Source organism: Canis lupus, chromosome 5 (genome assembly GCF_011100685.1).
Source record: "Canis lupus familiaris isolate Mischka breed German Shepherd chromosome 5, alternate assembly UU_Cfam_GSD_1.0, whole genome shotgun sequence".
NCBI classification, from domain to species: domain Eukaryota; kingdom Metazoa; phylum Chordata; class Mammalia; order Carnivora; family Canidae; genus Canis; species Canis lupus.
Window position 1 is genome coordinate 18,140,642 of NC_049226.1, and position 25,977 is coordinate 18,166,618.

Below are 25,977 nucleotides of genomic sequence, written 5' to 3' on the forward strand. Positions count from 1 at the left end.
GAGAAGTGAAATTGTTGTTTCCCTCCTCTTCCCCTGAGCATCCTGCAAGGCTCTTTCTGTGCGTGGCTGCTTCTTTCTTGCCTCCAGCCTCAGGCTCTTATTATTTCTCTTAAACTTATGTTTGTGTCATTACCTGTATTTTTGCAGCAAATTTTATCTACTAGACACAGAGTGAAAATGCCTGCCGTAACAGGGAGTAGAGCTTTTATATTTTGTTTGTTTGTTTCCTCCCTTCACATCATACAGTTGAATTTCATCACTTTCATAGCAAACCTCAGCAGCCTCTTTGCAGTTTTCATTGTGCATCCACTTGCTCTGTTTCCCTATTTGTTGTTTTGTCTCCACTGACTCGACACTCAACGAGCACAAGACACGTACAGAGCCAGTAAAACCAGAGAAGCAAAAATTAAGCAGGTCCCGCATGTGAACAGACAAACCCGCTAGATGGGAGCGTGCCAGCTAGAATAGTTTTTGCAGTGGGATGCAGAATAATCTATTGGCTTTGGTCGAAGTCAGCTAGATGCTTGGGGAGAGGATTTTTCATTTGTGTACTACTGGCTCCATGGAACTTGTGGAGGGAAGCTAGATTCTAGTTCTTGTTGGGTTCAAGAATGATCCACATCAATTTATCCTCATGCAGACTAGGATCTTTAAAAATCTGTTTTTAAATGAGAAATTGCTGAAGCCATGTTTCTCCCTGGAGACTGACCTGACTTGGTGGTGAGTCATGACCTCCTTTCTCCTATACATCAGTTTCCTTGAAACAAGTTGTCTAGGAACACACCGTGTTCTAAGATCTGCCTTGGGAAAGCCAACAGTCTCATGTTGGTGTACATGGTGTCAGGGAGCAATTAGAATTACTGGACTCCAGGCCAGAGCTCCTCAGACTGTGCATATGAATGATCTGAGTCTCTTGTTAAAATTCAGATTCTGACTCGGTAAGTCTGGTATGGCTTTGAGATTCTGCATTTTTAACAACGTCCCAGGAATTTTCAAAACTGCCGGTGTTCCACACTGAATAGCAAGGCTCCAATGGGGGTGAGGATGGGGGATGCACAGTTTTCCTAAGTATATTTTTGGCACCAGTGAGTGCTATGAAAACTCATCTCCGCGGTGAACGGCAGAAGTGATGAGGATGTGTATACACTTTGCCTTCTATACTCCTTTATAAAGTAGCTCTGTACTGGTCTTTCCTTAGACCACTGAACATTAACTAGAGTTTAGTTGAGGTGACAAAGGAACACTCAGCCCCCTTTGCAGAATTGAAAACCTACTGATGCCAAAGCCCGTGTGCCTAACCTCGAATATTCTCGACTCCCCACTCTTATCCACTCTTATCCCCCAACCTGGGCTCTGCTGTCCTCTCCATACTCCTTTAACTGGCTCTTATCAGTGAGAGTACTCCCGCAGAAGTCTCTTAACTGATCTTGGCTCCAGCCCTTGCCCTACCTCCACTCTACCCTCCCTCTCCACATAGACGTTATCTTTCAAAACACAGGTGTGATCATATCACCTCCCGGATTAAAATTGCTTAATAGCTCCCTATTAATTACAAGATAAAGTGCAAATTCCCTAGCCTGGCATACCATGTCCTTCAATATCTGGACCCAATGACCTTTCCAGAAAGCATCCCTTCCTCTCACTTTTCAGAGCACACTATACTCTTCCCTTTGTTCTAAACATGCCATGATCCTTCTTTCAAATTCCTCCTTTTCCATGCTGTAGGACCCACATCCCCACCCCGAAGGAGTGATTGGTTCCTCCTTCCTCCAGGCCCCCACAGCACATTAGGATTCTTGTGCCTTACCACATCGTGTGGTCATTGTGCATACACGTGTCTGTCTCCCTCAACATCGGGCATTTCTAGAAGCCAGGCTCTTTCCCCATCGAGCTCTATAGACACAATACTAGGGCCTGTTGCTTTCTAAGAGCCTTGTGAAAATGTCTAGAACATGAAAAAAAGAACTGGCTTCAGAATGAGAGGTAGAGTTGGAATTATAATTTCAAAAGCAAAAATCTAGACATCACTTGAAATTTTTAATTCAAAATTGTATTTAGGGGATCCTGGTGGCTCAGCGGTTTAGCACCTGCCGTTGGCTCAGGGTGCGATCCTGGAGTCCCAGGATCGAGTCCCACATCAGGCTCCCTGCATGGAGCTCCCTGCAAGCAGGCTCAAGCCTGCTTGTCCCTCTGCCTGTGTCTCTGCCTCTCTCTCTCTGTGTGTGTGTGTGTGTGTCTCATGAATAAATAAATAAATAAACTATTTTTTAAAAATTATATTTAATGTGGGACGTGGGTACAACTTAATATATTTTGATGAGCATGATGAGAGCTTATGGAGGTCTTAAAACAGCTTTTCACTTGGTACCTTTATTCAAGAGTTGCTCTGTAAGCTGACACTGTATTTTGCTTCAGGGATGCAGCAGTGAAGGAGCACAGGTTAGGGGGCACACAAGTCATGTCTTATGCGGCACAAATATGCCCATTGGCCCATCTGGTTCCCCACCTGGTGAGAGAGGTATTTTTGTGCCCATTTGATATGTGAGAAGACTAAGGTTTAGATAGCTAAATGAACCTTTCCAGGGTCTGGATAATGACTGGAAGCACCAGCTTTTGAACCCAGATCAAATCAAAGGAAGGAAACAACCCTGTAAATGAGCGATCGCAGAACAATCCGTGTGATGAGTGCTGAGACCAGACAAGGCACCATGAGAAACCTAGAAAGCTAAGGAGGGGGGAGGCATCAGGGTTTCACAGAGAAAGCTAATGACTTTGAGCTGGATCCTGCAGGACAAGTAAGGATTCCTCCACAGTCAGTTTCCCTGCTTTTATAAATAGAAGAGTAATGGGTAGTTTTGATCTAATAATAATAATATGAGAAATTAATGTCAATAACTAGTGTCAGTCACCAATTTTTTTTATTGGTTCGCTTCCCACATTCAAAGGTCTATTTTTACCTAAGAACATCTATTAGCGTCAAAGTGTAATTGTTGCACTAAACCAAATATTATTCATTTGGTCTCTGCACTTTTCTTTCCTCCAGTGTCACATGAAGGGGGAAAATCACACACCCCCTCTGCACGGTAGCACACCACTTAGTTGAAGGTTAGGTTTCTAGAGACCTCAAACATCCTGGACACACCCGGGAACTCATTAATAAGCAGGAAAGGTCTCAACACCAGTAGCTTTCACAAAGCTCTTGCACTTAATAATGAAGGAAAGAATGATCTGTAAGAAGTGACAGCCAGCGCTGGAAGGAAGCAACCGAGGACACACACATAAGCCTCACCAGCTGAGATTCTTTAGAGAAAGGCCTGGTGCTCCTCCACATTGCATTAACTCATGCGATCTTCTCCGTACAGAAGCATGGGACACAAGAGAGTGGGGAAGTCAGCAAGCTCTGTGGAAATAGCTTTTGTTTCATATCATCTTGATTTTGGCATTTAGAGATCCACTTATACAGATGTGGACTGTCCCGTTCCCTCAGAATTCTAGCCAGGTATCTGAGGTGTTGACTGTTGAAGTTTCCCACTGAGGATGGTGTGTAACCTGTCACGGGTGACCCCTCACATCCTGGGGATACAAAAGTCATTCTCAGAACAAAGTCTGGCTCTCTAGTTAAATGGGGGAAACCTGAATACAAGATACATTTTCCACACTGTAAACTGAACCTAATTTCAGATGTCCAGTCCTCTGCCTACCTCTGAGGTTCACCTTAACTTTTCTTATCCATGATGGTTGTAATTTGCAATCAAACATATGTGATGAATTGCAAATTCAAACATTTTTAATTTACTCTGTTCTTCTTAAAAAGTTAGCCTTACAATGAAGAAAATAATAAATAGCTAAAGCTCTAAAATGGGAAAAATTCCATGGGATTATGGATGATCAGAAGAAGATGCTGGCTGTCTAGACAGAAGCTGCATAGAGATAGTGATGATGCTAATGAAGAGGTTAGTAGAGAAGATTCTGTTGTTTAGCATTTTCAGAGCTTAAAAAATATGCTGTTAACACACATTTCCTCACTTGATTCTCATAATAACGATGGAGAAAGCTACCCTTTACCCTCCTCAAAATATAAAAACAGATCCAGTTTGCCTAGCTGCACCGCCAGAAAGCTTAGAACTCCTGTTCTCCAAGGCCGATGGTCTCATTTTTCCCCAGATGCCCCCTTCCAAGGGAAGGACAAGGCATGTGTCCTCATCACTTGTCTCTAATTTCAGTGATTAATCAGCACCCCACACTCAGATGATACTAAGCAAGTTTTTTTGTTTGTTTGTTATTGTTTTTATTGTGGCGCCAATTTAGATAGAGTGTGTATCTGACTTACATAGGCTTTGCCTGGGGGACTCCACAGTCATTAAGAAATAGAACCTGGAATTCCTTTGGCTGCTCTGCATATGCAATCCCTTCATCAAACTGACCTATAGGGAGCTTTCTTACTCATATACCTCTTCTGGAGTCAGCTGGGTCCAGCAGCTCACAAGCCCAGAGGTTAAATAACCCCACCACCTGCTTTATGACTGACAGATCATAGAGGGAGTAACTCCTCAATAAGGGGCCTTAGTCATAGACCCTGATTTTCAAGCTAAGAAATTCTCATTTCATAGGACAGTCGAAAGCTACGTGGCTTCCTGGTAGGAGATGTGAGTAAGTTGAATGTTGCAGCATTATTCAGCGTGATGATTATCATGGACTTACAGCTGTTGCTTGCACAAACCATATTACACACACTCAGAGTACTCTCTTGAATGAGAATCTGAAACCCCGATCCCTCCTGTTCCCTCGTTTTCTGTTTCTGTAGTAATGTCAGTTGAAGCTGACATCCTCTCTGAGTCCATATCTGATGTGTTCGAAGTGATATCCTCACTTGCTTGTCCTGTCGGCTCTAAGCTTTAAATTTGGAAGGTTTTCAATGGCTCTTGTTGGCAGGAAAAAATGAACGATGAGATGTAGAGAGAGACTTGCTAATACAGCCAAATTTCAGTCACGTAAGTTGTCAATACTAATGAACGCCCTTGAAGCAGATACTGTAAATGCCTGAAGTTGCAGTGGAGCTGCGTTTGAGTTCAGATCATTTGGTAGAACAGACATCTCCCCTCTAAATACTGAAGAGCCAGTGTTTAGACCCTGGTTATAGAGCTCATTTTACCAGGGTCGTATATTAGAACACCCTGATTGCTGGTAGGCTTCACATTCCCTCGTCTGCGGAGAGTCTGACTTTAGTTTTATTCCTAAATCATATAAATGAGATACAGTAGATTCTTCTAACACTTCCCTTCTGTGCTTTGGCATCATAAAGCCTCATTAATATCGTGTAATTGTCAATAGCACCAGATCTAGAGTTAAACAGGAATGGGTTCAGGTATCCAGCCACTTAATTAAGCTCCCTAAATCTGTTTCCTCATCTGTATAATGGGGGTGATACTAAAATGATGAACCCCACAGGGTTGTTGAGGGTTAAATGAGATCATGTAAAAAAAAAAAATAGCATGGTGCCTGGCACATAGAAAACATTTTAGAAATATATTAGCTGTTGTTATGCCGATGATTAAAATAATACTCCCTCCAGAAATAGTGGGAGTTTTCTAGATATTAAAAAAAATTTTAAATAATAATGAACACTTTGGAGAAAAAATAATTTGTTTCTCTTGCCTCCAGACTAGGAGAAAAACACTCCCTTCCCTCTTCCTCCCTGTGTGTAGCGATTATTGTTACATGTTATAGCCTTGTGATTTTAAATATCTTATTGTTAGTCTTTTGATATCCTGGAGGCAAATGTGAAGAAAAAAAAGAAGAATCAGCTTTTAGTGAGTTCAAGCAAAAAGTGACCTAAGTTTAATCATGGTACCTCTTATCAAAGGGAAAATGATATTAAATTAGCTGCTTAAAATCAGAGGATAAAAAATAAGGGAAACACATTGGCTCTTCCTGTTGGGACTTAAGAATGGGGTTCTGAGGAAATTCAATTTATTTATTTTTATTTATTTTTTTATTTTTTTAGGAAATTCAATTTAAAGAACTTTATAGAGGAGTAGCTGGTAACAGCAAGTATTGTAGACAATCTGCATCTCTAATCAGCTTACGACTTAGGGGCATTGACAAGTGTCACTTACAGAAAAGCAAGCACAGCGGAGTCAGCCATCCCTATAGCCTTGAAATCCTAGATTTTTCATTTGATTAGAAAAGAAGACAACATTATATTTTCTTACAGGGTGATGGCTCACCGGAGGCTGCTGTGATGTATAACATTATAAATGGTTTGGCTGCTAATAAGTCTTCTGGGGTAAGAGAAGTCCAAGTTGCCTTGAGTCTTTTCAGGAATAATAGAACTTAGTACTTGTATCTTCCTTTGTGGTTTCCAAACACATCAGTATGTATTTTGAGTTTTAATCATGTAAATCTTTAGCTATGAATAGCATGTGGTTTGGGAAAATGGATAGCTCTATTTGTGAATTAAAATTGTCTATTCCCGTTACCCCAGGCCTGAGCTAACTTTGGGACACATGACCACAATGTTGGAGGGTGTGGGAGCCTGTGGTTTGTAGACTCCCAGCTTCTGTCTTTAGGATTCCTCCCTTCAGAATGTGATTTTCTTCCCCAGTAGCCCATGCACACAGATAGCAGAATTTTTACGAGATGAGTTCTCACTCTACATAGCCATTATTTGATATATCCCCAGGAATATAATCTCATATTATCAGTTCATTAGCAAAGAGGTTGATGCACAAGATCAACAGTTGGCCTTCAGCATATTTCGTCTAAGAGGAACAATCTATTTTGAAATGCTGGAATACCACCCAGCTTTGAATTGCTACTGGAGTAGCTCAGTCTAAAACTGTTCTTTTATTCTTCTTTTGCCATAAACGAGCATCACAGAATCAAATCCATTGAGAAGAATCTACTTGCTTTGCCAACACAATTAGTTTTGTAAGAAGCCTCTGTCTTCTGATTGTCCTTCTCCAAAGTCCAAGTTGGACGATGGTGTTTGGTTTTTGTTTTTTTGTTTAGTTTTGTTTTTGTTTTTAATGAATATTTTTTAAAAGCCCCCTCTCTCCCAAGAGCCTCTAAGCAGATTTAGCAGGCTTAGAATGACTCTTTGGCAAGGTGATTTGAATGCCATCCTGCCAGCAAATAAAAGTGACTTCTCTACTTTGGGGGCTCCTTTTTTAAATCCTCACAAAATGTGTCCACTGGAGAGAGTTTTTCTTCAGGGTTAGGCTTTCCTCCCTCCTTTCTGATCAACGAAAAGCTCTGAAAAGGAGTGAATGGAGAAAAAGTCTAGAATGTTCACCTTTCCATGTATAGAGCCGAAGGATTCAGTGATTATTATTCTCTTGTATGGTTTATTTGTATATTCATTTCTCTTATTGCCCCTTGCTTTCTTAAGTGAAATTTAGTGGAAAAACTGATTCTAGTCTTTAATGGATAGGTATCACTCCCGATAAACATTCTCCCAAAGGGGATTGCACCTTTACATTTTATAGGATCCGGCAGCTTGGGCCTTAAGCATCATAATGGCTTGGCCGGTTTAGTGCTGGGGGCTCTGATTAAAAAGTCCTATTGAGCTGTCTTTTGAAACAGTACAGGCACAGATGCTGTAACTACTTTCTTTTGTCCTGATCTTCCTTGAAAAGCATTTTCACACTTCTAATCAATGTTTCCTTTCATAAAAGAGATTCTCATCCTATATGTAAATACCAATTGGACTGTGCTTGACCTCCGTTCTTCAGCCCTAATGCTGAAAAGTAGTAGACACAAAGGTAAAAACAGCCTGATGGTTATTAGTCTTTCAAGTTAAGACTCCGGTCACCTTTGGTTTGGCATGGTATTGCAGGATCATTCTCTTGGAAGAGAAAAGCAGAAACAGCTCTTCTTGCCAATGGAGGGGAGTGTAAGATTAAAGGATTTCATGGGGGCAAGAGAAATTTTACAGAATTCTTTGCAGTAACGTGTATCCTATTTTAAAACATGACTGCTTTCTAGTTTCTGAGTTGGTGGCGGAATTATCAAATTCCGTTCAGTAGGTAAATTTGTTGGCCTTAGATCCATCAAAAGCTAGGCATGAAGCTGTGGAAGGTAAAATCTGGCAGTGCTGCTTTACAGCTACCCCTTCCAAAAGGAGCTTCAAAATGTAAGGGATTTGCAAGACCTGAGATTTGCAGAACTGGACCTTTGTGTAACTCGGCATGGTTGATGTTCAGTTAGACCCTGAGCTGAACGCATAGTGGCCAGCCACTGCCATAAGCATCAATATTCTTGGCTGGTCTCCCTTCATGTGCATTTTGGAGTTAAAGGTGAAATTCCATCTTTAACCCCCTTGTGGTTGTCTGAACAGTGATTGATGAACTAGATGTGATTCCCTGCAGATCTTTCAAAGGGTGGATGAAGGATGGAATTTCAGCCTTTTTTTTTTTTTTTTTTGAACCAGGCCTTTTGCTTAATACAGCTTTTAAAATTAATGTCCTTTTTTGAATGCCAAGAAAACAAAGGGAATTTCTCAGAGTGTATGCAGCCTGACACAATAGGCCTTAATTGGTGTCAAGGAGATGTTAGGATGAATGGGGAAATGCCCATTTAGCTGATCAGACTGAAAAGTGGAGCCTTGTTATGAGCTGTCATCTCAACGTGTATTTAAACTATAGCAAAACTGAAACATATTTGCCATATAGATCATAATGACTCCAAAGGAGCCATTATACTCTATTATGTAATTACATAATCAAAGCATGCATAGTAATCAGCTTTTGGAATTCAATGCTAATCAAACATACCTATACTATGTGTTTAAGCTAAAATAGAGAACGTTCATTTGCCATTAGTCAACTAAACAAGAATGTGTATACAGAATATTCATGAATAACTTAATGTTGTGTCAGATGATATTTTTTCGTTTTGTATTCAGGGAAAATCAACAGTTTTAATTGAAGAAAAAAACCAGCACTGAGGAAGATTACTCTTTAACTTGCCGTTCAAAAATTTGCCTCACCTTTTACTGATTATAAAAGGAGATTAGATTAAATTCAATATTTTTTCCTTCCATAAGCTCAAGTGCCACAACAGTAATTATATTACAGGAGATTCTTAATGAGATCCTGACCATCTCTGAACCATAAAGATACAGTGTTCTAAATACTACATGTAAAGCAAAACTTAAAAAATAAAACAAAAATCAAAAACCTCGAACATATATTGCTTTTGTAATTAGAAACAAATCAATAGATGTTATTAAGTAATAGCTAAGAACAGAAATACCTTGGTTTGGCCCATTAGGAATAGTAGCCTCTTCCTTTGGCAGGGCCTCATGCTCGCCATGTGACTTTGGGTGTTTTTCCTCCCTAGACCCTTGTCTCTTCTTCATCTAGGAAATGAAAGTATTAATCCCTGGGTTCCTTTCAGTTCTGTTGACCTTTAATCTCGTAAGGGTTCTGTGAAAAAGAAGGTGACACAAATGAAATGTTTTGGTCGATGTTACATACTCTAGCCCACTCAGTTATTTGTGGAGTCGTTTTGGTTTATTTTAGCTCCAAGCTTTATGAGCTACGGGGTTCACATTGGTAATCATTTGGACCACCGAGTAGACAGCCCTTGGAACAGACAATTGACACATTCAACTTAACCGTTGGGGATAGCAAAACATGGATGAGGATCAAAAAGGTCAAGAGAAGCTTTGTAAACAGCAGACAGATTGAATGCTTTTGATTTTAAATAAATACTCAAGTATTCACAAAAGGTTGAAGTATCGCCTCTCTTTGAAATAAAGAATTATATTTATGTTGAAGTGGTCTAGCCCTTAACCTTAATGCATGTTGATGGGCTCATCTTTTTGGACACTGGTTCTCACTGTCTCTCATCTGCCCTTTGGATGACTAAAAACGCCACTGTAATATTTGAATGGGACTAAACTCTTTCATCAAAAGCTTTCGTGGCTTGAACTTCAAATAATTTATTTTCAAATTACTTTTACTGTAATTCTTATTAATTCAAATAGGTTTCTGATTTGATATAAAATGCTATAAATGCAAGGAACAGTTTAATGAATTGAAAGATAGGATTGAGTCTTTTAAAGGAAATGTACAAAATATGCTGACAATAATTGCTTAGATAGAAATCAAATCTTAATGGCTTTGTTAATGATTTGTAGTGAACACTGTGTTTACATTGACTTGGGGGAACATATGCAGCTAGAAAGATTTTTCCCTCTGGTTTTCAACAGAATCTTAATTTTTTTTTCTTTTCCTGAACCGTACTTATTTCTAGTGCTAGCTCTCTAAAATGTTAGCAGGAATTGTGGGGCCTCCCTCAGTGATGGTTTTTATTGGCTAGGGGGTAAGGGTGGTTCTTTCAAGTTGGGCACATACCTAACGCGGTTATAAAAATGGGGATCCCACAGAAAGGAGAATGCGGGAAAAGCCATTTGAAACTTAAGACACAGAGGACTCACCAATAAAAAAGGTTTTCAAAAACAAGTGTTGTGACTCTTTGGAAAGTTGAAACTTAGATATCTGTTGGGGTGGGGGAATTAATAATCCCTAGCCTTTAATTAGTGCAGAATTTCAAGAACTATGGTGACTCTTTGAAGTTAATGACTACGTTGATCTTTGGCAGGGTTTGTTCATTTGGGGAGGTTTTGGTTTTGTTTTGCTTTACAGTCTGTATTTTTGGTTTGGCTTTTGCCTATTTAGACAACCTGATTGTGCTGATTTCATGTTAGATTCAGTCTTTCATTCAGCAGAGGGGAGAGGAAGGAAAGGAAAATAAAAAAAAAGGTTTCCCTAATATGATTTTGTTACTGACAGAGTAGGTCAAGGGACTCTATTTGCTCTTTCTCTGGGCAAACTGTCTTCCCAGTTAAGAGTCATCTGTGTTCTTCGGTGTCAGTAAGAGTTTACATAGTTGCCATAGTATAAACCAAATTCTGTTCTAACTATGACTTGCCCTTTTATTATAGACTTGACTGGAGAGACTCCCCTGGTGTAAATGAAGTGCTTTCTTTATTAACAGCCAGGCAGCGGGGGCGAGCTCTTGGTGCTGGCAAATGCCCGCCATGCACTGGTAATAAAGTCATTCTCCAGGGGCAAAGTGTGCTGAGTGCTGAAAGAAAGAAGCCGTAGTAAACAAGGTGTTTTACATTCAGGACAGTTTCTCTCTCATCTTCAAGTGTGTAATTGTGTTCTGGATAAATTATGGAAATTAAAAAAAAAATCAGAAGTTGCTCATAGGGAAATAACCCTCTTTAAAAACAAGTAAATTTTCCAAGACGGAGCCAATAGAACCTTGGCAACGGATTCTGATGTTGGGTGGTTAAAAGTACAGACTGTATGGGCCAGAGAAGCTGACGGAACTGAGTTCGAACACCAGCTCTGGCACTTTGCTGAATTACATTAGGCAACTTATTTGAATTTCTCCAGGTCTGCAGTTCTTAACTTTAAAAGTGGAGGTATTGAAAAGTCCAGGAGTTGGAGAGGGAAACATGTGCAAACCAAGCAGCACAGTGCCTAGTGCCAGAGAAAACGTTTGTCTCCTTCCGTGCTTCTCATTTCAGCTCTGGCTCTCAGATTCGCCCCATCACCCCCTTCAGGTGGCCATATCGTGGATGAAGTAGATTCCAGTCAATGCTGGTGTTTCGTGTATTGCCCTGGAAATAGAGTCTGTAACCAAATGAGGTTTTGGAGAAGAAATCTATGAGTTAAGCCAATTGAAGATTGAATGAATAGGGGATTTATGAGCTAGCAGCATCTTCACTCCCACTCCAGCCCTAACCAACTCTGCTGAAATGGTCTTCACTAATCATCGAAATATTCTTTTTTTTTTTTTCCTTAGACAATATGCTTTCTCTGTCCTGTAATAAACATCCTAGCAACTTCTGGTTTACCGCAGGAGACTTGCTTGTGAGTGAATGGGCCTCTCTGGCACTAGAGTTGTATTTTTAGAAACTGGAAGGCAAATCGAGGAAGTTATAGGGACTATAGTTGCTGGTATAAATAAAAATCCAGTTTTATTCTGTCTCTTAAACTTGCACCCATATACACCAATTAGCAGTCAAAAATGTCTCTACATGTCAGACATTGTTCCGCCCTTAAAATAAATTACCTTGCTGTTAACAGCCTTATTTAATGGTTGTGGTATATTGTACCTGCTTGATTTCTTTCACCCAGAACATGTGCTATTTCTGCCTTGACAGTATATCTGCTAATTGAGTTTTAGGAAATCAGCAAGTTTTTTTTTAAAATGGATTATTTAAAAAAAGGCATCTACGTTGCCTGTTTGTACCCTTCTGCTACACATCAAGTTGTGTTTTATAACAACCTAATTGTCATGATATCTATTTCAAGGGGAAATTTATCAAGTCACAGTGCACCCTTCTGTTTGGAAGAAATATTTGAGCATGGGAGCAGAAATTATTTTTACATAAAGGCTTCAGGCAGTTAAGAGTACTGACATACAAATCGTATTTTCATCACTGTCATTCACATTCGGCGCCTCAAATAAATAGGTCATTATTATTCCATTGCAGCCATCCTATGGCGCCTCCAAGTATGGAGCTCTATTTAATATAACTGTCCAGCTGACCCACGTAATTTATTGGTGATTTTTACAGTGACATTCTTGGGCCACCACCATCAGCCAAGGCACTTTGATCTCTTTCAGCAAAATACTTCATTATCACTTGTAATTTTTTAGCATTAGTATCATAACCATGTTAACATAGCTAGGAACTGTCATTTTCTTGAGACTCTGGATTTGAGGTTGGCTTTAGCAATTTGAAAAAAATAATGCAGTAATGATTTTGATACCACCATGGATTTGCACAGTACGCTGTGTGCCAGAGCAGTGCAGATGGCAGAAATTTTACCTGAATGACTTAATCATAACATGCTAAAGTGATCTGGTCTTATTTTCCTAATTATAAGTAATAATTAAGAATGTGTAGACTTTTTAACACACAAAACCCCTCTGATTCTGTTTTATTACTTTACTTGTGCCAAACACAAAATCCCAGTCAACCCCTCTTTATTCTCATCTCCTATACAAATGTTTGATAGACTTTGTGTCGATATTGGTGCTATCCAGAAAGAATATACCAGCATGCCAGAGAAAGACTAACACGAAAAGGTACAGTTAGTTCCACAGGAAGTATTTTATTAGGATCCAGTTGAATTGCAACTGGCTTTTAAGTTCCAGTACCCACAAGATGGTGGTCAGGACCTGCAAGGCGTGGTTGGCATTGAAGGGATTAAGGCCTATCACTAGGTGGCCTTTCCATAGGTTCTTTTTATAAATGGAAGATTCTTACTTACGTTGGTAACAAATATCTTTAGAGAGAGGAAATCTACCCATGACCCAATAGAGACCCCACTTGGTATCCTAATCTCCTCAAGGCAAGCCCTGTGACTTCAGGGGGCAATACAGCATTGGAATTATGCAGTTTAATTTTTCCTTAATTTTCTTACTAGATTAGGTTACCCCAAGGAAATAAGGGTATCGTCTTTCCTGTAGATACTTTTGCCAGAGCCAGTCAAACCACCTCGAAAAGCATGTTTGATTGGCAGGAATTCCCCTTTCGTTGTTCTTTTCTCAAATCTGGGAATACGCTGCTCCCTCCAGCTGGCTTCTGAATTCTGCGTTTGTCACAGTGATCTACAGAGGGAAAAATAGGCATTCATTCGTAGGGTTGTTTTGGGGGTTTTTTTGATCACCTTTTCTTTTTAAAATTCTGCAACAATTCCACAGCATTGTTCAGCCACTGAGCTTTCACTGCTGGATCAAGCTAGGGAAAATATACCCCTTCTGCTCACTACATACATTCTCCCACTTCAGTTAATTCCCTGCATCAGAGATCATCTCAAGGGTGGGTTTCACATGGGTTGGCTCCTCAAGCACCAAGAATTTTTGTTTGTCTGTGGTTCTAATAGTTTCGTCCTTATCTCCTATTTCCTTCCGTCCTGGTCCTCTGTCAGAAGCTAGTCTGTTTCTAGGTGGATTTGGCTTAAAGCCATCTCAGAAACCCTTCTCACACTTCTTCTCTGTGTCCTGCCAAAAAAGGATCCTTCAGCAGAAATACAGTAGCAGGTGGAAATCTTCCATTTATTCTAATTGCATCTCTATGCATATGCTCTCCCACAGTCTTCCTCTCTTGCAATAGTATTTATCTTTGACCTTTGTTCCTAAACGCGACAAAGTTGGGTTTGGGGTTTTTGTTGTTGTTGTTTTTGTTGTTTGTTTGTTTTGGTGGGAGGAGTGAATGAACTACCCTGATCTACCCTGGAAAGCTTGGGAAGAGGGACCGTGGGTCTTCATTCTTGTATCCACACTACTCAACACATGGACTTGCCGAATCAATGTTGGGATGTGACAACTAGAGAAAGGATGGCGATGATGATGGCAGCCACCATTTATTCAGTTTTATAAGAAACTAGACAGTGCTAAATGCTTTATATTTATTACCTTCCTCAGTCCTTCTGACAGCTCTGTGAGAGGGCTTTGAATTACTGTCCCCATTTTGCAGATGAGAAACTGGCTCAGGGACTTGAAATACTTTACTTGAGATCATACAGCCAAAAAGCAATCTTCCTCTCCCCTTCCTGATCGACCATTACACCCATTGCCCGCTCTACGCTTTTTATTTTGTAAGTGAAGATTAGATAGCAGTTTTCAGCCACGTGGCAGCTTCTGAAAGGCCTGTACACGTGCCCTATATTTCTGTATCCTCTGCTGTGCCTGGTGCAGAATAGGACCTTCCACAATTACTTCATCTTTTGCTTTTGAACTGAATTCTCCTCTTCTACCTGTGCTGTGGATCATAGGGGACATTCATGAGGGGCCCTGGCTGCTGTCACTAATCATAAAAGCAACAAACGAGAGCAGATCTGGAGAGAAGCCTTCTATCACTAGATCTGAAAGCCTTGACTTTTGGACATGTTCTGAGGGATAATCTAAATGGCTAGATGGGGGTGATCTATGGAAGGGGCATGGATCGGGCCTGCCTGGGGCTTTGAGTGAGTCATGAAGGCCTAAGTTTCAGAGAGCAGAGTAATAGGCTCACATATAAGCCTTCCCAGGATTTGATTGGGATTCCAGGACTCCAGAGAGGTCCTCACTCACAAGCAGTAAGCAGCTGAACTGCCTATGCCTTGGGAATGTCGACATCAGCTAACAAGATGAGATTATTTACTGAGCCCTCCTCCCTTCTTGTATTAAGTGGCACCTTGAGTTTTCTGTGAGGCGACCAAATAGCTTAACTCAAGGGCATGTGAACTGAGGTTGAGTATATGCTTCTCCCCTACTCCATTCGTGAGAGCTGCAGCTTCTTAGAAAAGTCAGCTCTCTGACCTCTCCATACCTTTCCAACACTCTCCTTAACTGGTACAAGATACTGGAGCCTGGGACATTGGCATCACGACTGTTGATAACTTGTTGATTCCAGGCTTAGTTGCATTTTGTCCTTGGATCTCTCTGGGATTAACAGGCTCATTTTGTGGCCTGCAGAGGAAGAAAGATGGGAACCACACCAATGTTGCTCTTAATACCCATTTTTGATTACCCTTCTTGTCTCTCATTATAACTGCACCATTAACCAAATTTTAATTGATGGAAATTTTCTTTTTTTTTTTAAGGTGATGGACAGAATTTGTTTACAAAAGATGTGACAGTGATCGAGGGAGAAGTCGCAACCATCAGCTGCCAAGTCAATAAGAGTGATGACTCTGTGATTCAACTGCTGAATCCCAACAGGCAGACCATTTATTTCAGGGACTTCAGGCGTAAGTTTCCATCTCTGTAGCGTTAGGTGGCAACTTTTTTTCCCCTACATGTTGTCTTGATAAAGAGATTGCCAAAGCCTTCTTTTCTAAATTTAATGTTAGATGCTTAAAGTTTAGTCAATTCTTCAGAGGGAAGAAGAGACATGCAATCATAATCTTTCTACTTAATAGAAACCTTGAATGGTCCCTTTTAAAAGTAAAGCAGTCTTACTTTGCAATAGGAATTGATTGTAGTAATTCAAGGTGAATTGCAATTGAATCCCAAATACTTAGCTGACACAAACAACTCAAATAGGGGAAGGCAAGGAAAATACAGCATTCTGAAGGGTAATCTGTTTGGTTTGAAGATGGAAGTTTCCAAGATAATGCGTGCCTATACAGACAAAACCAAAATCTCTTATCGCCATAGCCTCTGGTAGAGAGAGGTTATCACGTGCTGAAATCTTACTAAATGTAATATCCCAAAAGTTAATCATTGAAACTTAATTGTATATCCTAGGAATGGTTCAAATGGATCTCAGAGCATAAAAGGACCAAGAATCGGGCCTTTCAAAAAATAGCTCCTTGAGACCATTGGTACCTAATTGAAGCAGATGTCGAGGAATGTCCCTTCACATCTGCTTGTTCACATTCTCCCTAATGCCCTAGAACATTCACGAACTATGGAAAGAGTTGATAAAACTAAGGAACATCTAAGAGGGAAGATGAAGGGAAGTAAAAGAAGAGGAGCCAGCCATTCTTAGAGTGAATTTTTGTCATTGTGAATGAATCACGCCTCTGCCAAAATTAACCTAAGGACTTTAAAAGTGAATATTTGAAATTAATAAAAAGCCCACATACATTACTTTGGTGGTGACTGATTTCCTACTTCCTCACCCATTTTCTATTGTGAAATTGAATGTAGTTAGAAAACTGTAGGCTGTCTTAGGCTCTAGGAAGCCCTAGATTATGGACTTTGGACAACTCTACCTCCAACCATACCAAATGCAAAGGTGCATCCACATTAAATTGGGCTGTTATGCTATGAAGTGGTTTTTTTTAATTCCATTTTGTTTTTGAAATTAATAATAATGTCATTTTTGTTTTCGTAATTTGGAACTGCTTTTTTTTTTTTAAGATCAGATTTTGAGGGACAACTCAAAAACCTGTAGGTCCTACTCCCTGAAATTTCAGTGCCCAAAGGGGGAGCTTACAGCCTGCACTTTCCTTCTGTTTTTTGTTTGTTTTTGTTTTTTTTTAAGGTTTTATTTATTTATTTGAGAGAGAGAGGGCAAGCATGAGCAGGAGGAGAGGTAGAGGGAGAAGCAGGCTCTGCAGGAAGCCTGACACAGGGCTCTATCCCAGGACCCCAGGATCGTGACCTGAGCTGAAAGTAGACACTTAACCAACTGAGCCACCCAGGCACCCCATCCTTCTCTTTTCACTTTACTGAACTGCAGTAGAAAAATCTGAAACAATTTATGAATAAGTGGTGGAAACTGACAGCAAGGAGCATGTGGGGTGTGTTTGTGTGTGTGTGTGTGTGCACGCACATACACCCACAGACCCCCATGTGTGTCAGTTTCCTTTCGGACAAGGTTATTTGTCTACATGCAGTTATTGCAAAAGCCCAAAATAGTAGTTCAAGAAGTCTAAAGAAGGACCCAACAGGTACACACAGATGTACTCGATTCTTCTTCTCTATAGAGGCTTTTCGAGTCCCCTTTCTCCTTTCTCCTTTCTCCCTTCCCTAGGTAAGGAAGATGGGCTATCATCTTCCTCCTCATCAGTAACTCTGTGTTTTGTTCCACAGCTTTGAAGGACAGCAGGTTTCAGTTGCTGAATTTTTCTAGCAGTGAACTCAAGGTGTCGCTGACAAATGTCTCAATTTCGGATGAAGGAAGATACTTTTGCCAGCTCTACACTGACCCCCCACAGGAAAGTTACACCACAATCACGGTGCTGGGTAAGAAACTCGTGGGGTGGTGTCCTGGGAAACGGAATAGGGTGGCCCTTACTACCAGATGGCTTCTGGCAACAAGGAAGAGGTTAATGGTAAATTTTGCTCTTCAAACCTGTTTTAGGAAGAATCACCACTCATCTTGCTAAATTTTAAAAATAGCCTATTTTACCAAACACTCTTAAGGAATGGCAATCAGCAGTCTCTGTAGATCCCACCTGCTCCTGAGTTCCAACCCTCAAGCTTTAGAAGCAAAGATCAAGAGAATTTAGAGCCCTCAAATGAACCACTCCCCACATGAAATGCCATTGCTTCTAACTGCCGGGATTTCTTCCCCCTCCGTGCAGGAGAGGAGGAGGTGGGCTGCTATATCCATACCCTGTGGCAGAGCTCGATTATCAAATCTGCTTAATGATTCTTCCTTCTGAGTTACATCTCATTTAATATTGTTGATCTCCTTATCTTTGGCTTTACTTACTGCCTGTGTATTGCTTATACTCTAGATCATGCTTTAAAAATCATACCCCATGAACACACACTTTGCCACAAATTGCAACCATTGGACATAACAGAATTGAGAGCTTCCAGTGAGAGAAGGGTGATAATAAGCAAGGACTATTGACAGGCTGCTAAGGACACTTCTAGTGAGTTGGATGTCTTTCGTTATAATCACAAGATTGTGATTTTTCAGGAAAATCCCAGTAGCTAAGTTTCCATATTTAGATTTTGATACAGTCAGCAGATATTCCTGTGTTGACAGTGGTATGAATTAGTCCCCTTCTGGACAAATGTGTACACCAGTGCATAACACCAGCTGATTTTGATTTTTGAAACTGAGTTTTCAAGGACGTACACTCTAGCATGAGGCAAGATCTCTGATTTACACCTTCAGAAAGATGATGAATCAAAGTCTATTTGAGGCGGCAGAGTGCAGCTTTTCGGTGTAATGATATGAAGATTAAGGAGGAAAGATAAATATGAAGGACGTTTCTGCTTGGTGTGTATGAACATGTATGTATTTATGGATGTACATTTTGGGCTGCTGCCTCATTACTTTGTTTAAACACAGCTGTAAAAGGGAAAATATTTTTTCATTCATTAAACTAAAACATGTCCCTAGTGCTTCCATACATGTTCTTGATAGGAGGGATACTGATTTGAGGAAGTCCTGTTTCGTATCAGTCCACGCAATTCCTCCTGTGGTCTGTGTTGAGCAATAGATGGCTTTCAGGTGGACACGGCTGCTTTAATTTTAGCATTACGCTATATTAGACCTGTAGCAATAATAAGCGTAAAAGGTTTTGCTGGGATGAGTTATTTTGGTATTTTGCAGGTGTGCCTTGAGGTTTTCTGTCCACCTAACTGTTCAGAAGTATTTGAAAACACTGTGCAACCAGTGACTCATTCCAATAAAGCAGATTGCAAGCTGACCATCATCCACCCACTGACCCATTATTGGCCATGGCCTTTCCAAGCCTAACAGCCATGGAATGGAATATACTTACAGCATTCTGAGTTTTCAGAGCGTTTTTTCTACATATACCTTTGACTATGAATATCTTTCAAAGGAAGAAATGATAATAACAGAGATGAGCCATCTTGCCCGGGTTACAAAGCACATGGTACAAGTCTAGAATCATAGACTCTGAGGTAGACCCTACTGTTCCATCTCACAACCTTTGTGTCTTTTAGCCTGGGTTGTTTTCAGTAAAATCCCAAATGCTGCCGTTTTGTGACTTTCCCCTGAAGGGGAACATCTTTTGTGACAGGACTGCCTGTCAGTTTCCAGAATCTGGTACATTTGTTCTCGGACATGCTGGATTGGGCCAGCTTGACTGAATATACCCGGTGCTTGGGAGGCAGCATGACAGCACTAGACTTTGAAGAGGCATTTATGCCTATAATCCCGTTGGAGGTCTGATTATTCTAGAAGTAATAGGTTCCTGCTTGTATTGTATAGAAGCATTAACTTAAACATACTTGAAAGTAATATTAGTAGATGCTCTTTCTGCAGATATTATGTATTCATTTAATATTCTTTCTGTGGAATTGACTCTAGGATTCTTTGACGGAGTGAAATTGTTGTCATCAGTGTTTGAGTCTTTCATATTCCAAAATCTGACAATTTCCACTGATACTCATATATTCAAACCTTTTTCCTAAGGTTTAGAATTTTCAGATATTCTAATGAATGAAGAGTGATCTATTAGCATCTTCGCTTCTATCTATGGTTCTCTGAAAAGGACTCCATATATACTTACACAGCTGTCAAACTTCTTGATAGGTTGAAGATGCTGATTTTAGTGCATGTGTCTATTAGTTGTTTGAAGCATTCAGCAAAAATTTCAGCATAATTATAAGACGTAGAGATGGTTATTTGTTAGTTCTATTACATGTATTATCTTATCCATGTAAAAACTGAAAACTCTCCAATGATTTTTTGCATGCATTTAGGTGCCTTTTAGGATCTCCATTCACTCCTTTCACTAGCGAGTTTGTTCCTTTCTCTAGATCGTAGCGTAGGACTCTCTTATGCTAGTATTCGTGGAAACAGTGGAACAAGAAAGAGAATACACCGCTTGAAGATAAATATAGTTACTGATAATAGCAGCTAATATTATTACAGTCCTGTCCTTCTAAGATTAGTGTTCACTCTTAAGATTCCAGGAACAGGAGAACCTAATTATTTTAAAGGGTTTTGGAGTGAGATTTCACATACTGATCAGCTTTAAGACTCCTCTTTTGTTGTAATTAACGTGTGACTCATCTTGATATTGCTGATTTTTTTAATGTTGTAGGCGTAATGTTTATAATGAGCACTCTTATAGATTTGAGGTTAGCTGAGAAGAACCCTGACATTTCTTTGCTATTTTCTAGTATTTTCCCCTGTGATTTTCATTCAGGTTTTCATCTGTGTGCACCTCCTTACATACATCTTTGGTTATTTTCATTAATGGCCGCAGGCAGTTTTTACTAAATGTGTCTGTTTAGTAGAGCACGTATAAGTGTATTCTCTGGTTAGTAGCAGTTTTAATTCATTTTTTCCCACAAATGGATTTTTATACTTTACAAACCACTTTTGCATTAGAGCAGATGTCGTGGAGTTGAAGGGAATACAGGATACTTAATAGGCCAAAATAAACTTGAAGTTTTTCTTGTCCAGCCTCATTTTTCCAGAAAGACCTAAATCACCTCACTTATATTTTCCAAAGCTTTCTTGCTCTTGAAAAAAAGATCATGGGGCACCTGGGTGGTTTAGTGATTGAGCATCTGCCTTTGGCTCACTTCATGGTCCTGGGATCGAGTCCCAGTCGGGCTCCCCGCAGGGAACCTGCTTCTTCCTCTACCTATGTCTCTGCCTCTCTCTGTGTCTCTCATAAATAAATAAGTCAAATCTTTTTTAAAAAAAGAAATCCGAGACATCACCTTGATAGTGAACATCAATAAACCATTGTGACTCACATTATCAGGTTTGATTTTAGATTTGCAAACCACGCAACTCCCACTATACTTGGCTGTTTCTTCTTCTCATCTTAGTAGTCAGAAACCCTGGCCACAATGTGGACTTGGGGGGAAAAAAATCACTCCACTCTTTCTCAGGATGCTCTTCTCCATCACAAATAAGTCCTTTATTTTTCTGCACTGGTTTCATTTTCCAAGATGTGGCAGTTGTCCACACATTTACTTTAGCCATGAAGTTAGATGACGTCAGCTCTTCAGGAACGTGACCTGAGGACCTAGCACGAGTATAGGCGCCCACCCCCGCCCCAACCCCAGAAGGGTTAGGGAACTTGACGTCATATCTGTTGCAAGAGAGGAAGAAGCAGCATGGACAATGCCAAACAATAGATAATCTGTTACAGAGAGGATTGCTGCTGGTCAGGCTCTGAGCCTCCAAACAAGATCTAACAGGCATTGTTAGGTGTTCCCCTGGCCTCATTTATATGTGTGCTCTTCCATCTCCTTCCTTTGAGCCAGCAAACGTTAGTGGTAATGCAGAAAGAGCATGCCAAACAGTCGTCTCCATGCCCACCTCCATCTTACAGAGAGAAATACCACTGAGGAGGAACAGCTAACAGCGGGTAGGAAAAGCCTGTGATAAGGTGAGCTGAGCTGTCTTCAGAGGCCCAGCACGAACAAGGAGAGAATGAACGAAAAGAAACTCAGGAACACGCAGGAAACAAATGCCTAACAAAGCCTGTGCTAGAGGCTGGGTACCACTGAGACTTGACAGTGCTACATGCCAGAACCTTCTAACAACTCCTGGATTTCTTCCCGTCACGATTCCCAGGTCACCACAGAGCCACCATCAAGGTTTTTCTCCAGACTTACCCAAGCAAGCTGAAATCCATTGGACTCCATTGCCCTCTTTGTCCTATCCAAAGAGGACCACTTTCCCTGAGTCTCCCCTACTCGGTTTGAATTTCCTTAGACCGAATACTATCTCTTCAGTCACCGCACTCAGTCACATTTCTCATTGGGCATCATGGCAGATTCCAACATCAGAAATGATTTTTTTCTTTTTTTTTTTTAAGATTTTATTTATTTATTCATAAGAGACACAGAGAGAGAGAGAGAGAGAGAGAGAGAGAGGCAGAGACACAGGCAGAGGGAGAAGCAGGCTCCATACAGGGAGCCCGATGTGGGACTCCATCCTGGGATCCCAGGACCATGCCCTGGGCCTAAGGCAGGCATGAAACCGCTGAGCCATCCAGGGACCCCCAGAAATGATTTTCATCACTCTACTTTTACTTTTGTCTGAACCTTGACAGGAATTATTGTTGTTTGACTTTGATTCCTCCGTGTGTGTGTGGCAGGGTGCATATTCCTAGGTCTTTATTCTTTGGTGGTTTCGTCGTCTTGCCTCTCAACTTTGTTCCTCTTAGCTCACAAAGATCTTATTTTCTTCAGGCTTGGGCAGTCTTTTTCTGACATTTGCTCTCGCAATAGCATTTTGTTTCAATATTTCTGTGATAACCGCACTCAGAATTTGGTAGTATTTGTTGGTCCAAAACCTGTAGTCTCTGTGTATTCCCTACCAACTCTCGAGGTGTGTGTGATGAAAATCTATAACCATTCTGATTGTCATCTGGCAAGAATATCTACATTCAGGAAATAGCGAGCTAAGTCGTCCCATTTACTTTTGTCACTGCCTTTCTGTGTCTCTTAAAATGCTGGCAGATGTGCAACTCCAAATTGGATGTTAGACTATATCTCTTTATGCTTTTTTTTTTCTTTAAATGTAAGTCAGGGTAGTTCTTTGCCATGTTTAACTACTCATTTTGGCCATATCACTTTGGCAACACATGCAGTTGAGCAAATGTGTTCTTTTTCTTTTACACAGGGAACAAAGAATAGGCCCACTTTTGCTCTAATAGTTACCCCTCCACACACGCACACCCCACATACTGTCTTGCTGAGAAACATATGCAACATATCATTTTCCTTTTCCATCGTTCTCTGTAGGAATTTTCAAAGTGCTTCAATTCAATGTAAAAGTCTTCCTGTACACAGAATTTTACATTGGACTCCAACAGTTGGAAATCCCAAATACATGGTTTAATCCCATAATTTATTGAAGCAGTATCAGAGATTTATTATTCAACTTGATCATCAGGATGGCATGTTTATACATATTTAATTTCTTGTTTCTCTTCTGAGTTGAGAAACTTATTAATCATAAGTCTCAGAACTGTCTTTGCTTATTCATGGTGGTCAGGGCACATAGTCTGAGTTTCGCTGTGCTGAATTCCATATTCTCACTGATTTTTATTTCAAGAAGCTCCATCTTGAGGTAAGGTTACACCTGATGTGAAGTCTCACCGTCAACTCAGTTTCATAAAAGATAACATGCTTTCTTGCCATCCTCATCATCCTACATACTCTAGATTTGATATTCAGCATTTTAGCCCCCAAATATTTTATGCTGACCATCTCACTGCATTTGCTTAATAGGCTTAAAGAAGAGTGATTTTAATTCTGACATATCAAATGGACTTGCAAGCACTTAATAGTCTTTTTCACCTTTGCTTCCTAAAATCTGAAGCATTAGATTTCAGAACATGGAAAAATTAGAGCAAATTAACTGGCATGTCCTATCTTACCACATCTTCCTATCCAGTGGATTTTATTACTACCCCATCCATTGGAGGACGTGATTGTATTCCAGTTCTCTGCATATAATTTGAAACTGAATGAAACTGTTTCTAAGCACAAGTTTTCCATGTGTTTATGGTGAGTGATTCTTTTAAGGGACTCCCAAGTTTTTGATTTTTACTAGTTGTCTTTAAAATCTTTCATATGAAGATTGAAACCCAAAGGTTGAGTTCAGGGAGAACTGGTCGTTTCATATCCTTCCAGATAAGGATAATTTCATTAGTATCCTCGTCTTTTATATCTGTATTCTGATTAGTTTTCTATTAACCGATTGATAACTAACACCACTACTGTTATAACTCGGTCACTCATGACTTAGGAGTGGGAAGCTGGGCATTTTACAAGATAACTGTAGGAGAGAAATTCTAAATTAACAACTTTCATATAATTCACGTTCTTTGATGATGACTTTGTACTTCTTTTTTTCCCCTCGGGTGGCAGTTCGTTTTAAATTCCCATCAGGAATGTCTGTTAGTTGTCTCCTCTTTTTGATAGCAGTGGTGCTCGTTTCTAATGAAAAGAAGGCTATGTGCAGAAATGGATTCTGTGTTTAAAAAGCACATGTGTTTAATTTGTAGTCCCACCACGCAATCTGATGATCGATATCCAGAAAGACACAGCGGTGGAAGGTGAGGAGATTGAAGTGAACTGCACCGCCATGGCCAGCAAACCAGCCACAACCATCAGGTGGTTCAAAGGGAACAAAGAGCTAAAAGGTGAGGTTCAGGCTGCCCTGTCCTGAAGTACTGGATGGGCACCTGATTCCAGCGGGGGTACACCTTGGTGGAAATTAAACATACATGCAAAACATGCCCCTAAAGCAAAAATGTCCACTTCGATAGGGTTTCTTATCATTTACCAAATGTAACTGAAGCCAAAGCATAAAGGCATTTTATTGAGTCTAATGCATATCCTCCTCCTGTGGTTTGAGGGTTTGTGATGATGGGTATTTCTCGATTTTTATTCAGATGCTCAGAAAGAACTAGAACTCTTTATATTAGGAAGAGCCACTGTTGGAGGTATCCCCTGAACTCCAGCTGTCCGTGTTGTACCTCAGTTCTCATTCACCTTGTGACCTAGGGGGGATCAGCACCTCAAATTCTCATGTTAGATGTTAAAAAAATTTAAAAATTTTTTTAAAAGTCTAACAGTCTTCATGGTGAATTCCAAGTTATTCTAACATGTGTTACTATGCTGTCAGCTTGCTGACTGTGTGCTTTCCTGCAGGGTCAGGCATGCTAAGTGCAGTAAGGATTATATCCTAATTATGGATTTGAAGGCCCTTTTCTCATCGTGGACTCTCTAACTCACTTGCACGTTTCACCAGCCTGTTCTTTTGCAAAGCTTCTAGTTCGTGATAGTGGTGCAGGCCGATGTTTTAACGCTACTCCCCATCCTCTCTCCCTCGGCCTAGGCCGCCCCAGGTTTGATTCCTGTACCTTCAAATATCTGCCACCTTAGCCATCGCGTGGGCCACAGCCTGTCCCCTACTTGACCCTTTTGTGTCTGTCATCCTAAATTAACATGTGTGTGGGCATTCCTACCCCTTCCTTTTCAAGATTGCCTTGCAAGTGGTACCAGGGGCCAAACAACTCTGGTCATTTGCCAGGAATGCCAGCTGTGTTTAGCAATCTCTGCTGAAACGGAGATATTGATATTACAGATTTTATGGGATTCTTAGGAAGATGAAATGAGTGAATGAATGTTGGTAAATCACGTAGTGAGTATCTGGGCCAAGGTAAGTGCTCTGTGTGTGCTTGTGGAATAAATCAAGAGTGCCAGGAAGACAAGAAGAAGGCCTTTTAGAAAGGGGATATAAAAATCTATATCTAGAAACAGACAAATCTATATATAACAGCTTAAGTTTCAAAAAGCTTGCTCTGTTTTAATCTCCTATTTCCTAGGTATGGTTTTAGAAGGAAGGAGTTTTTCATTTCCCCTCTGCTTTTCTAAGTGAATTGAACCATTAGATGTGTACCGATAAGTACAAAACATTAAAAGAAAGTTAATGGTGCACCATGTCCCGGGGAGTGCCGAGTTCAGGAAAGAGGCCGCCTTGACCTATTCATCCCATCCGGAAGCCTCCTCCCTCCTTTTCTGGGTGTTCTTGGACATGTC

General features: G+C 40.4%; 1 protein-coding gene across 17 annotated transcripts in view; it reads left to right on the plus strand.

Moving 5' to 3' along the window:
• The window catches only part of CADM1 (cell adhesion molecule 1), a 325,552-nt gene that overhangs the window by 243,785 nt on the left and 55,790 nt on the right, over nucleotides 1–25,977 (plus strand). For all 17 annotated transcript variants that reach the window (XM_038536071.1, XM_038536073.1, XM_038536079.1 and 14 more), the window contains 3 exons: nucleotides 15,618–15,764; nucleotides 17,557–17,709; nucleotides 24,438–24,575. In XM_038536071.1, coding sequence (XP_038391999.1) covers nucleotides 15,618–15,764; nucleotides 17,557–17,709; nucleotides 24,438–24,575 — 438 coding nt within the window. The remainder of the gene's footprint in view (nucleotides 1–15,617; nucleotides 15,765–17,556; nucleotides 17,710–24,437; nucleotides 24,576–25,977) is intronic.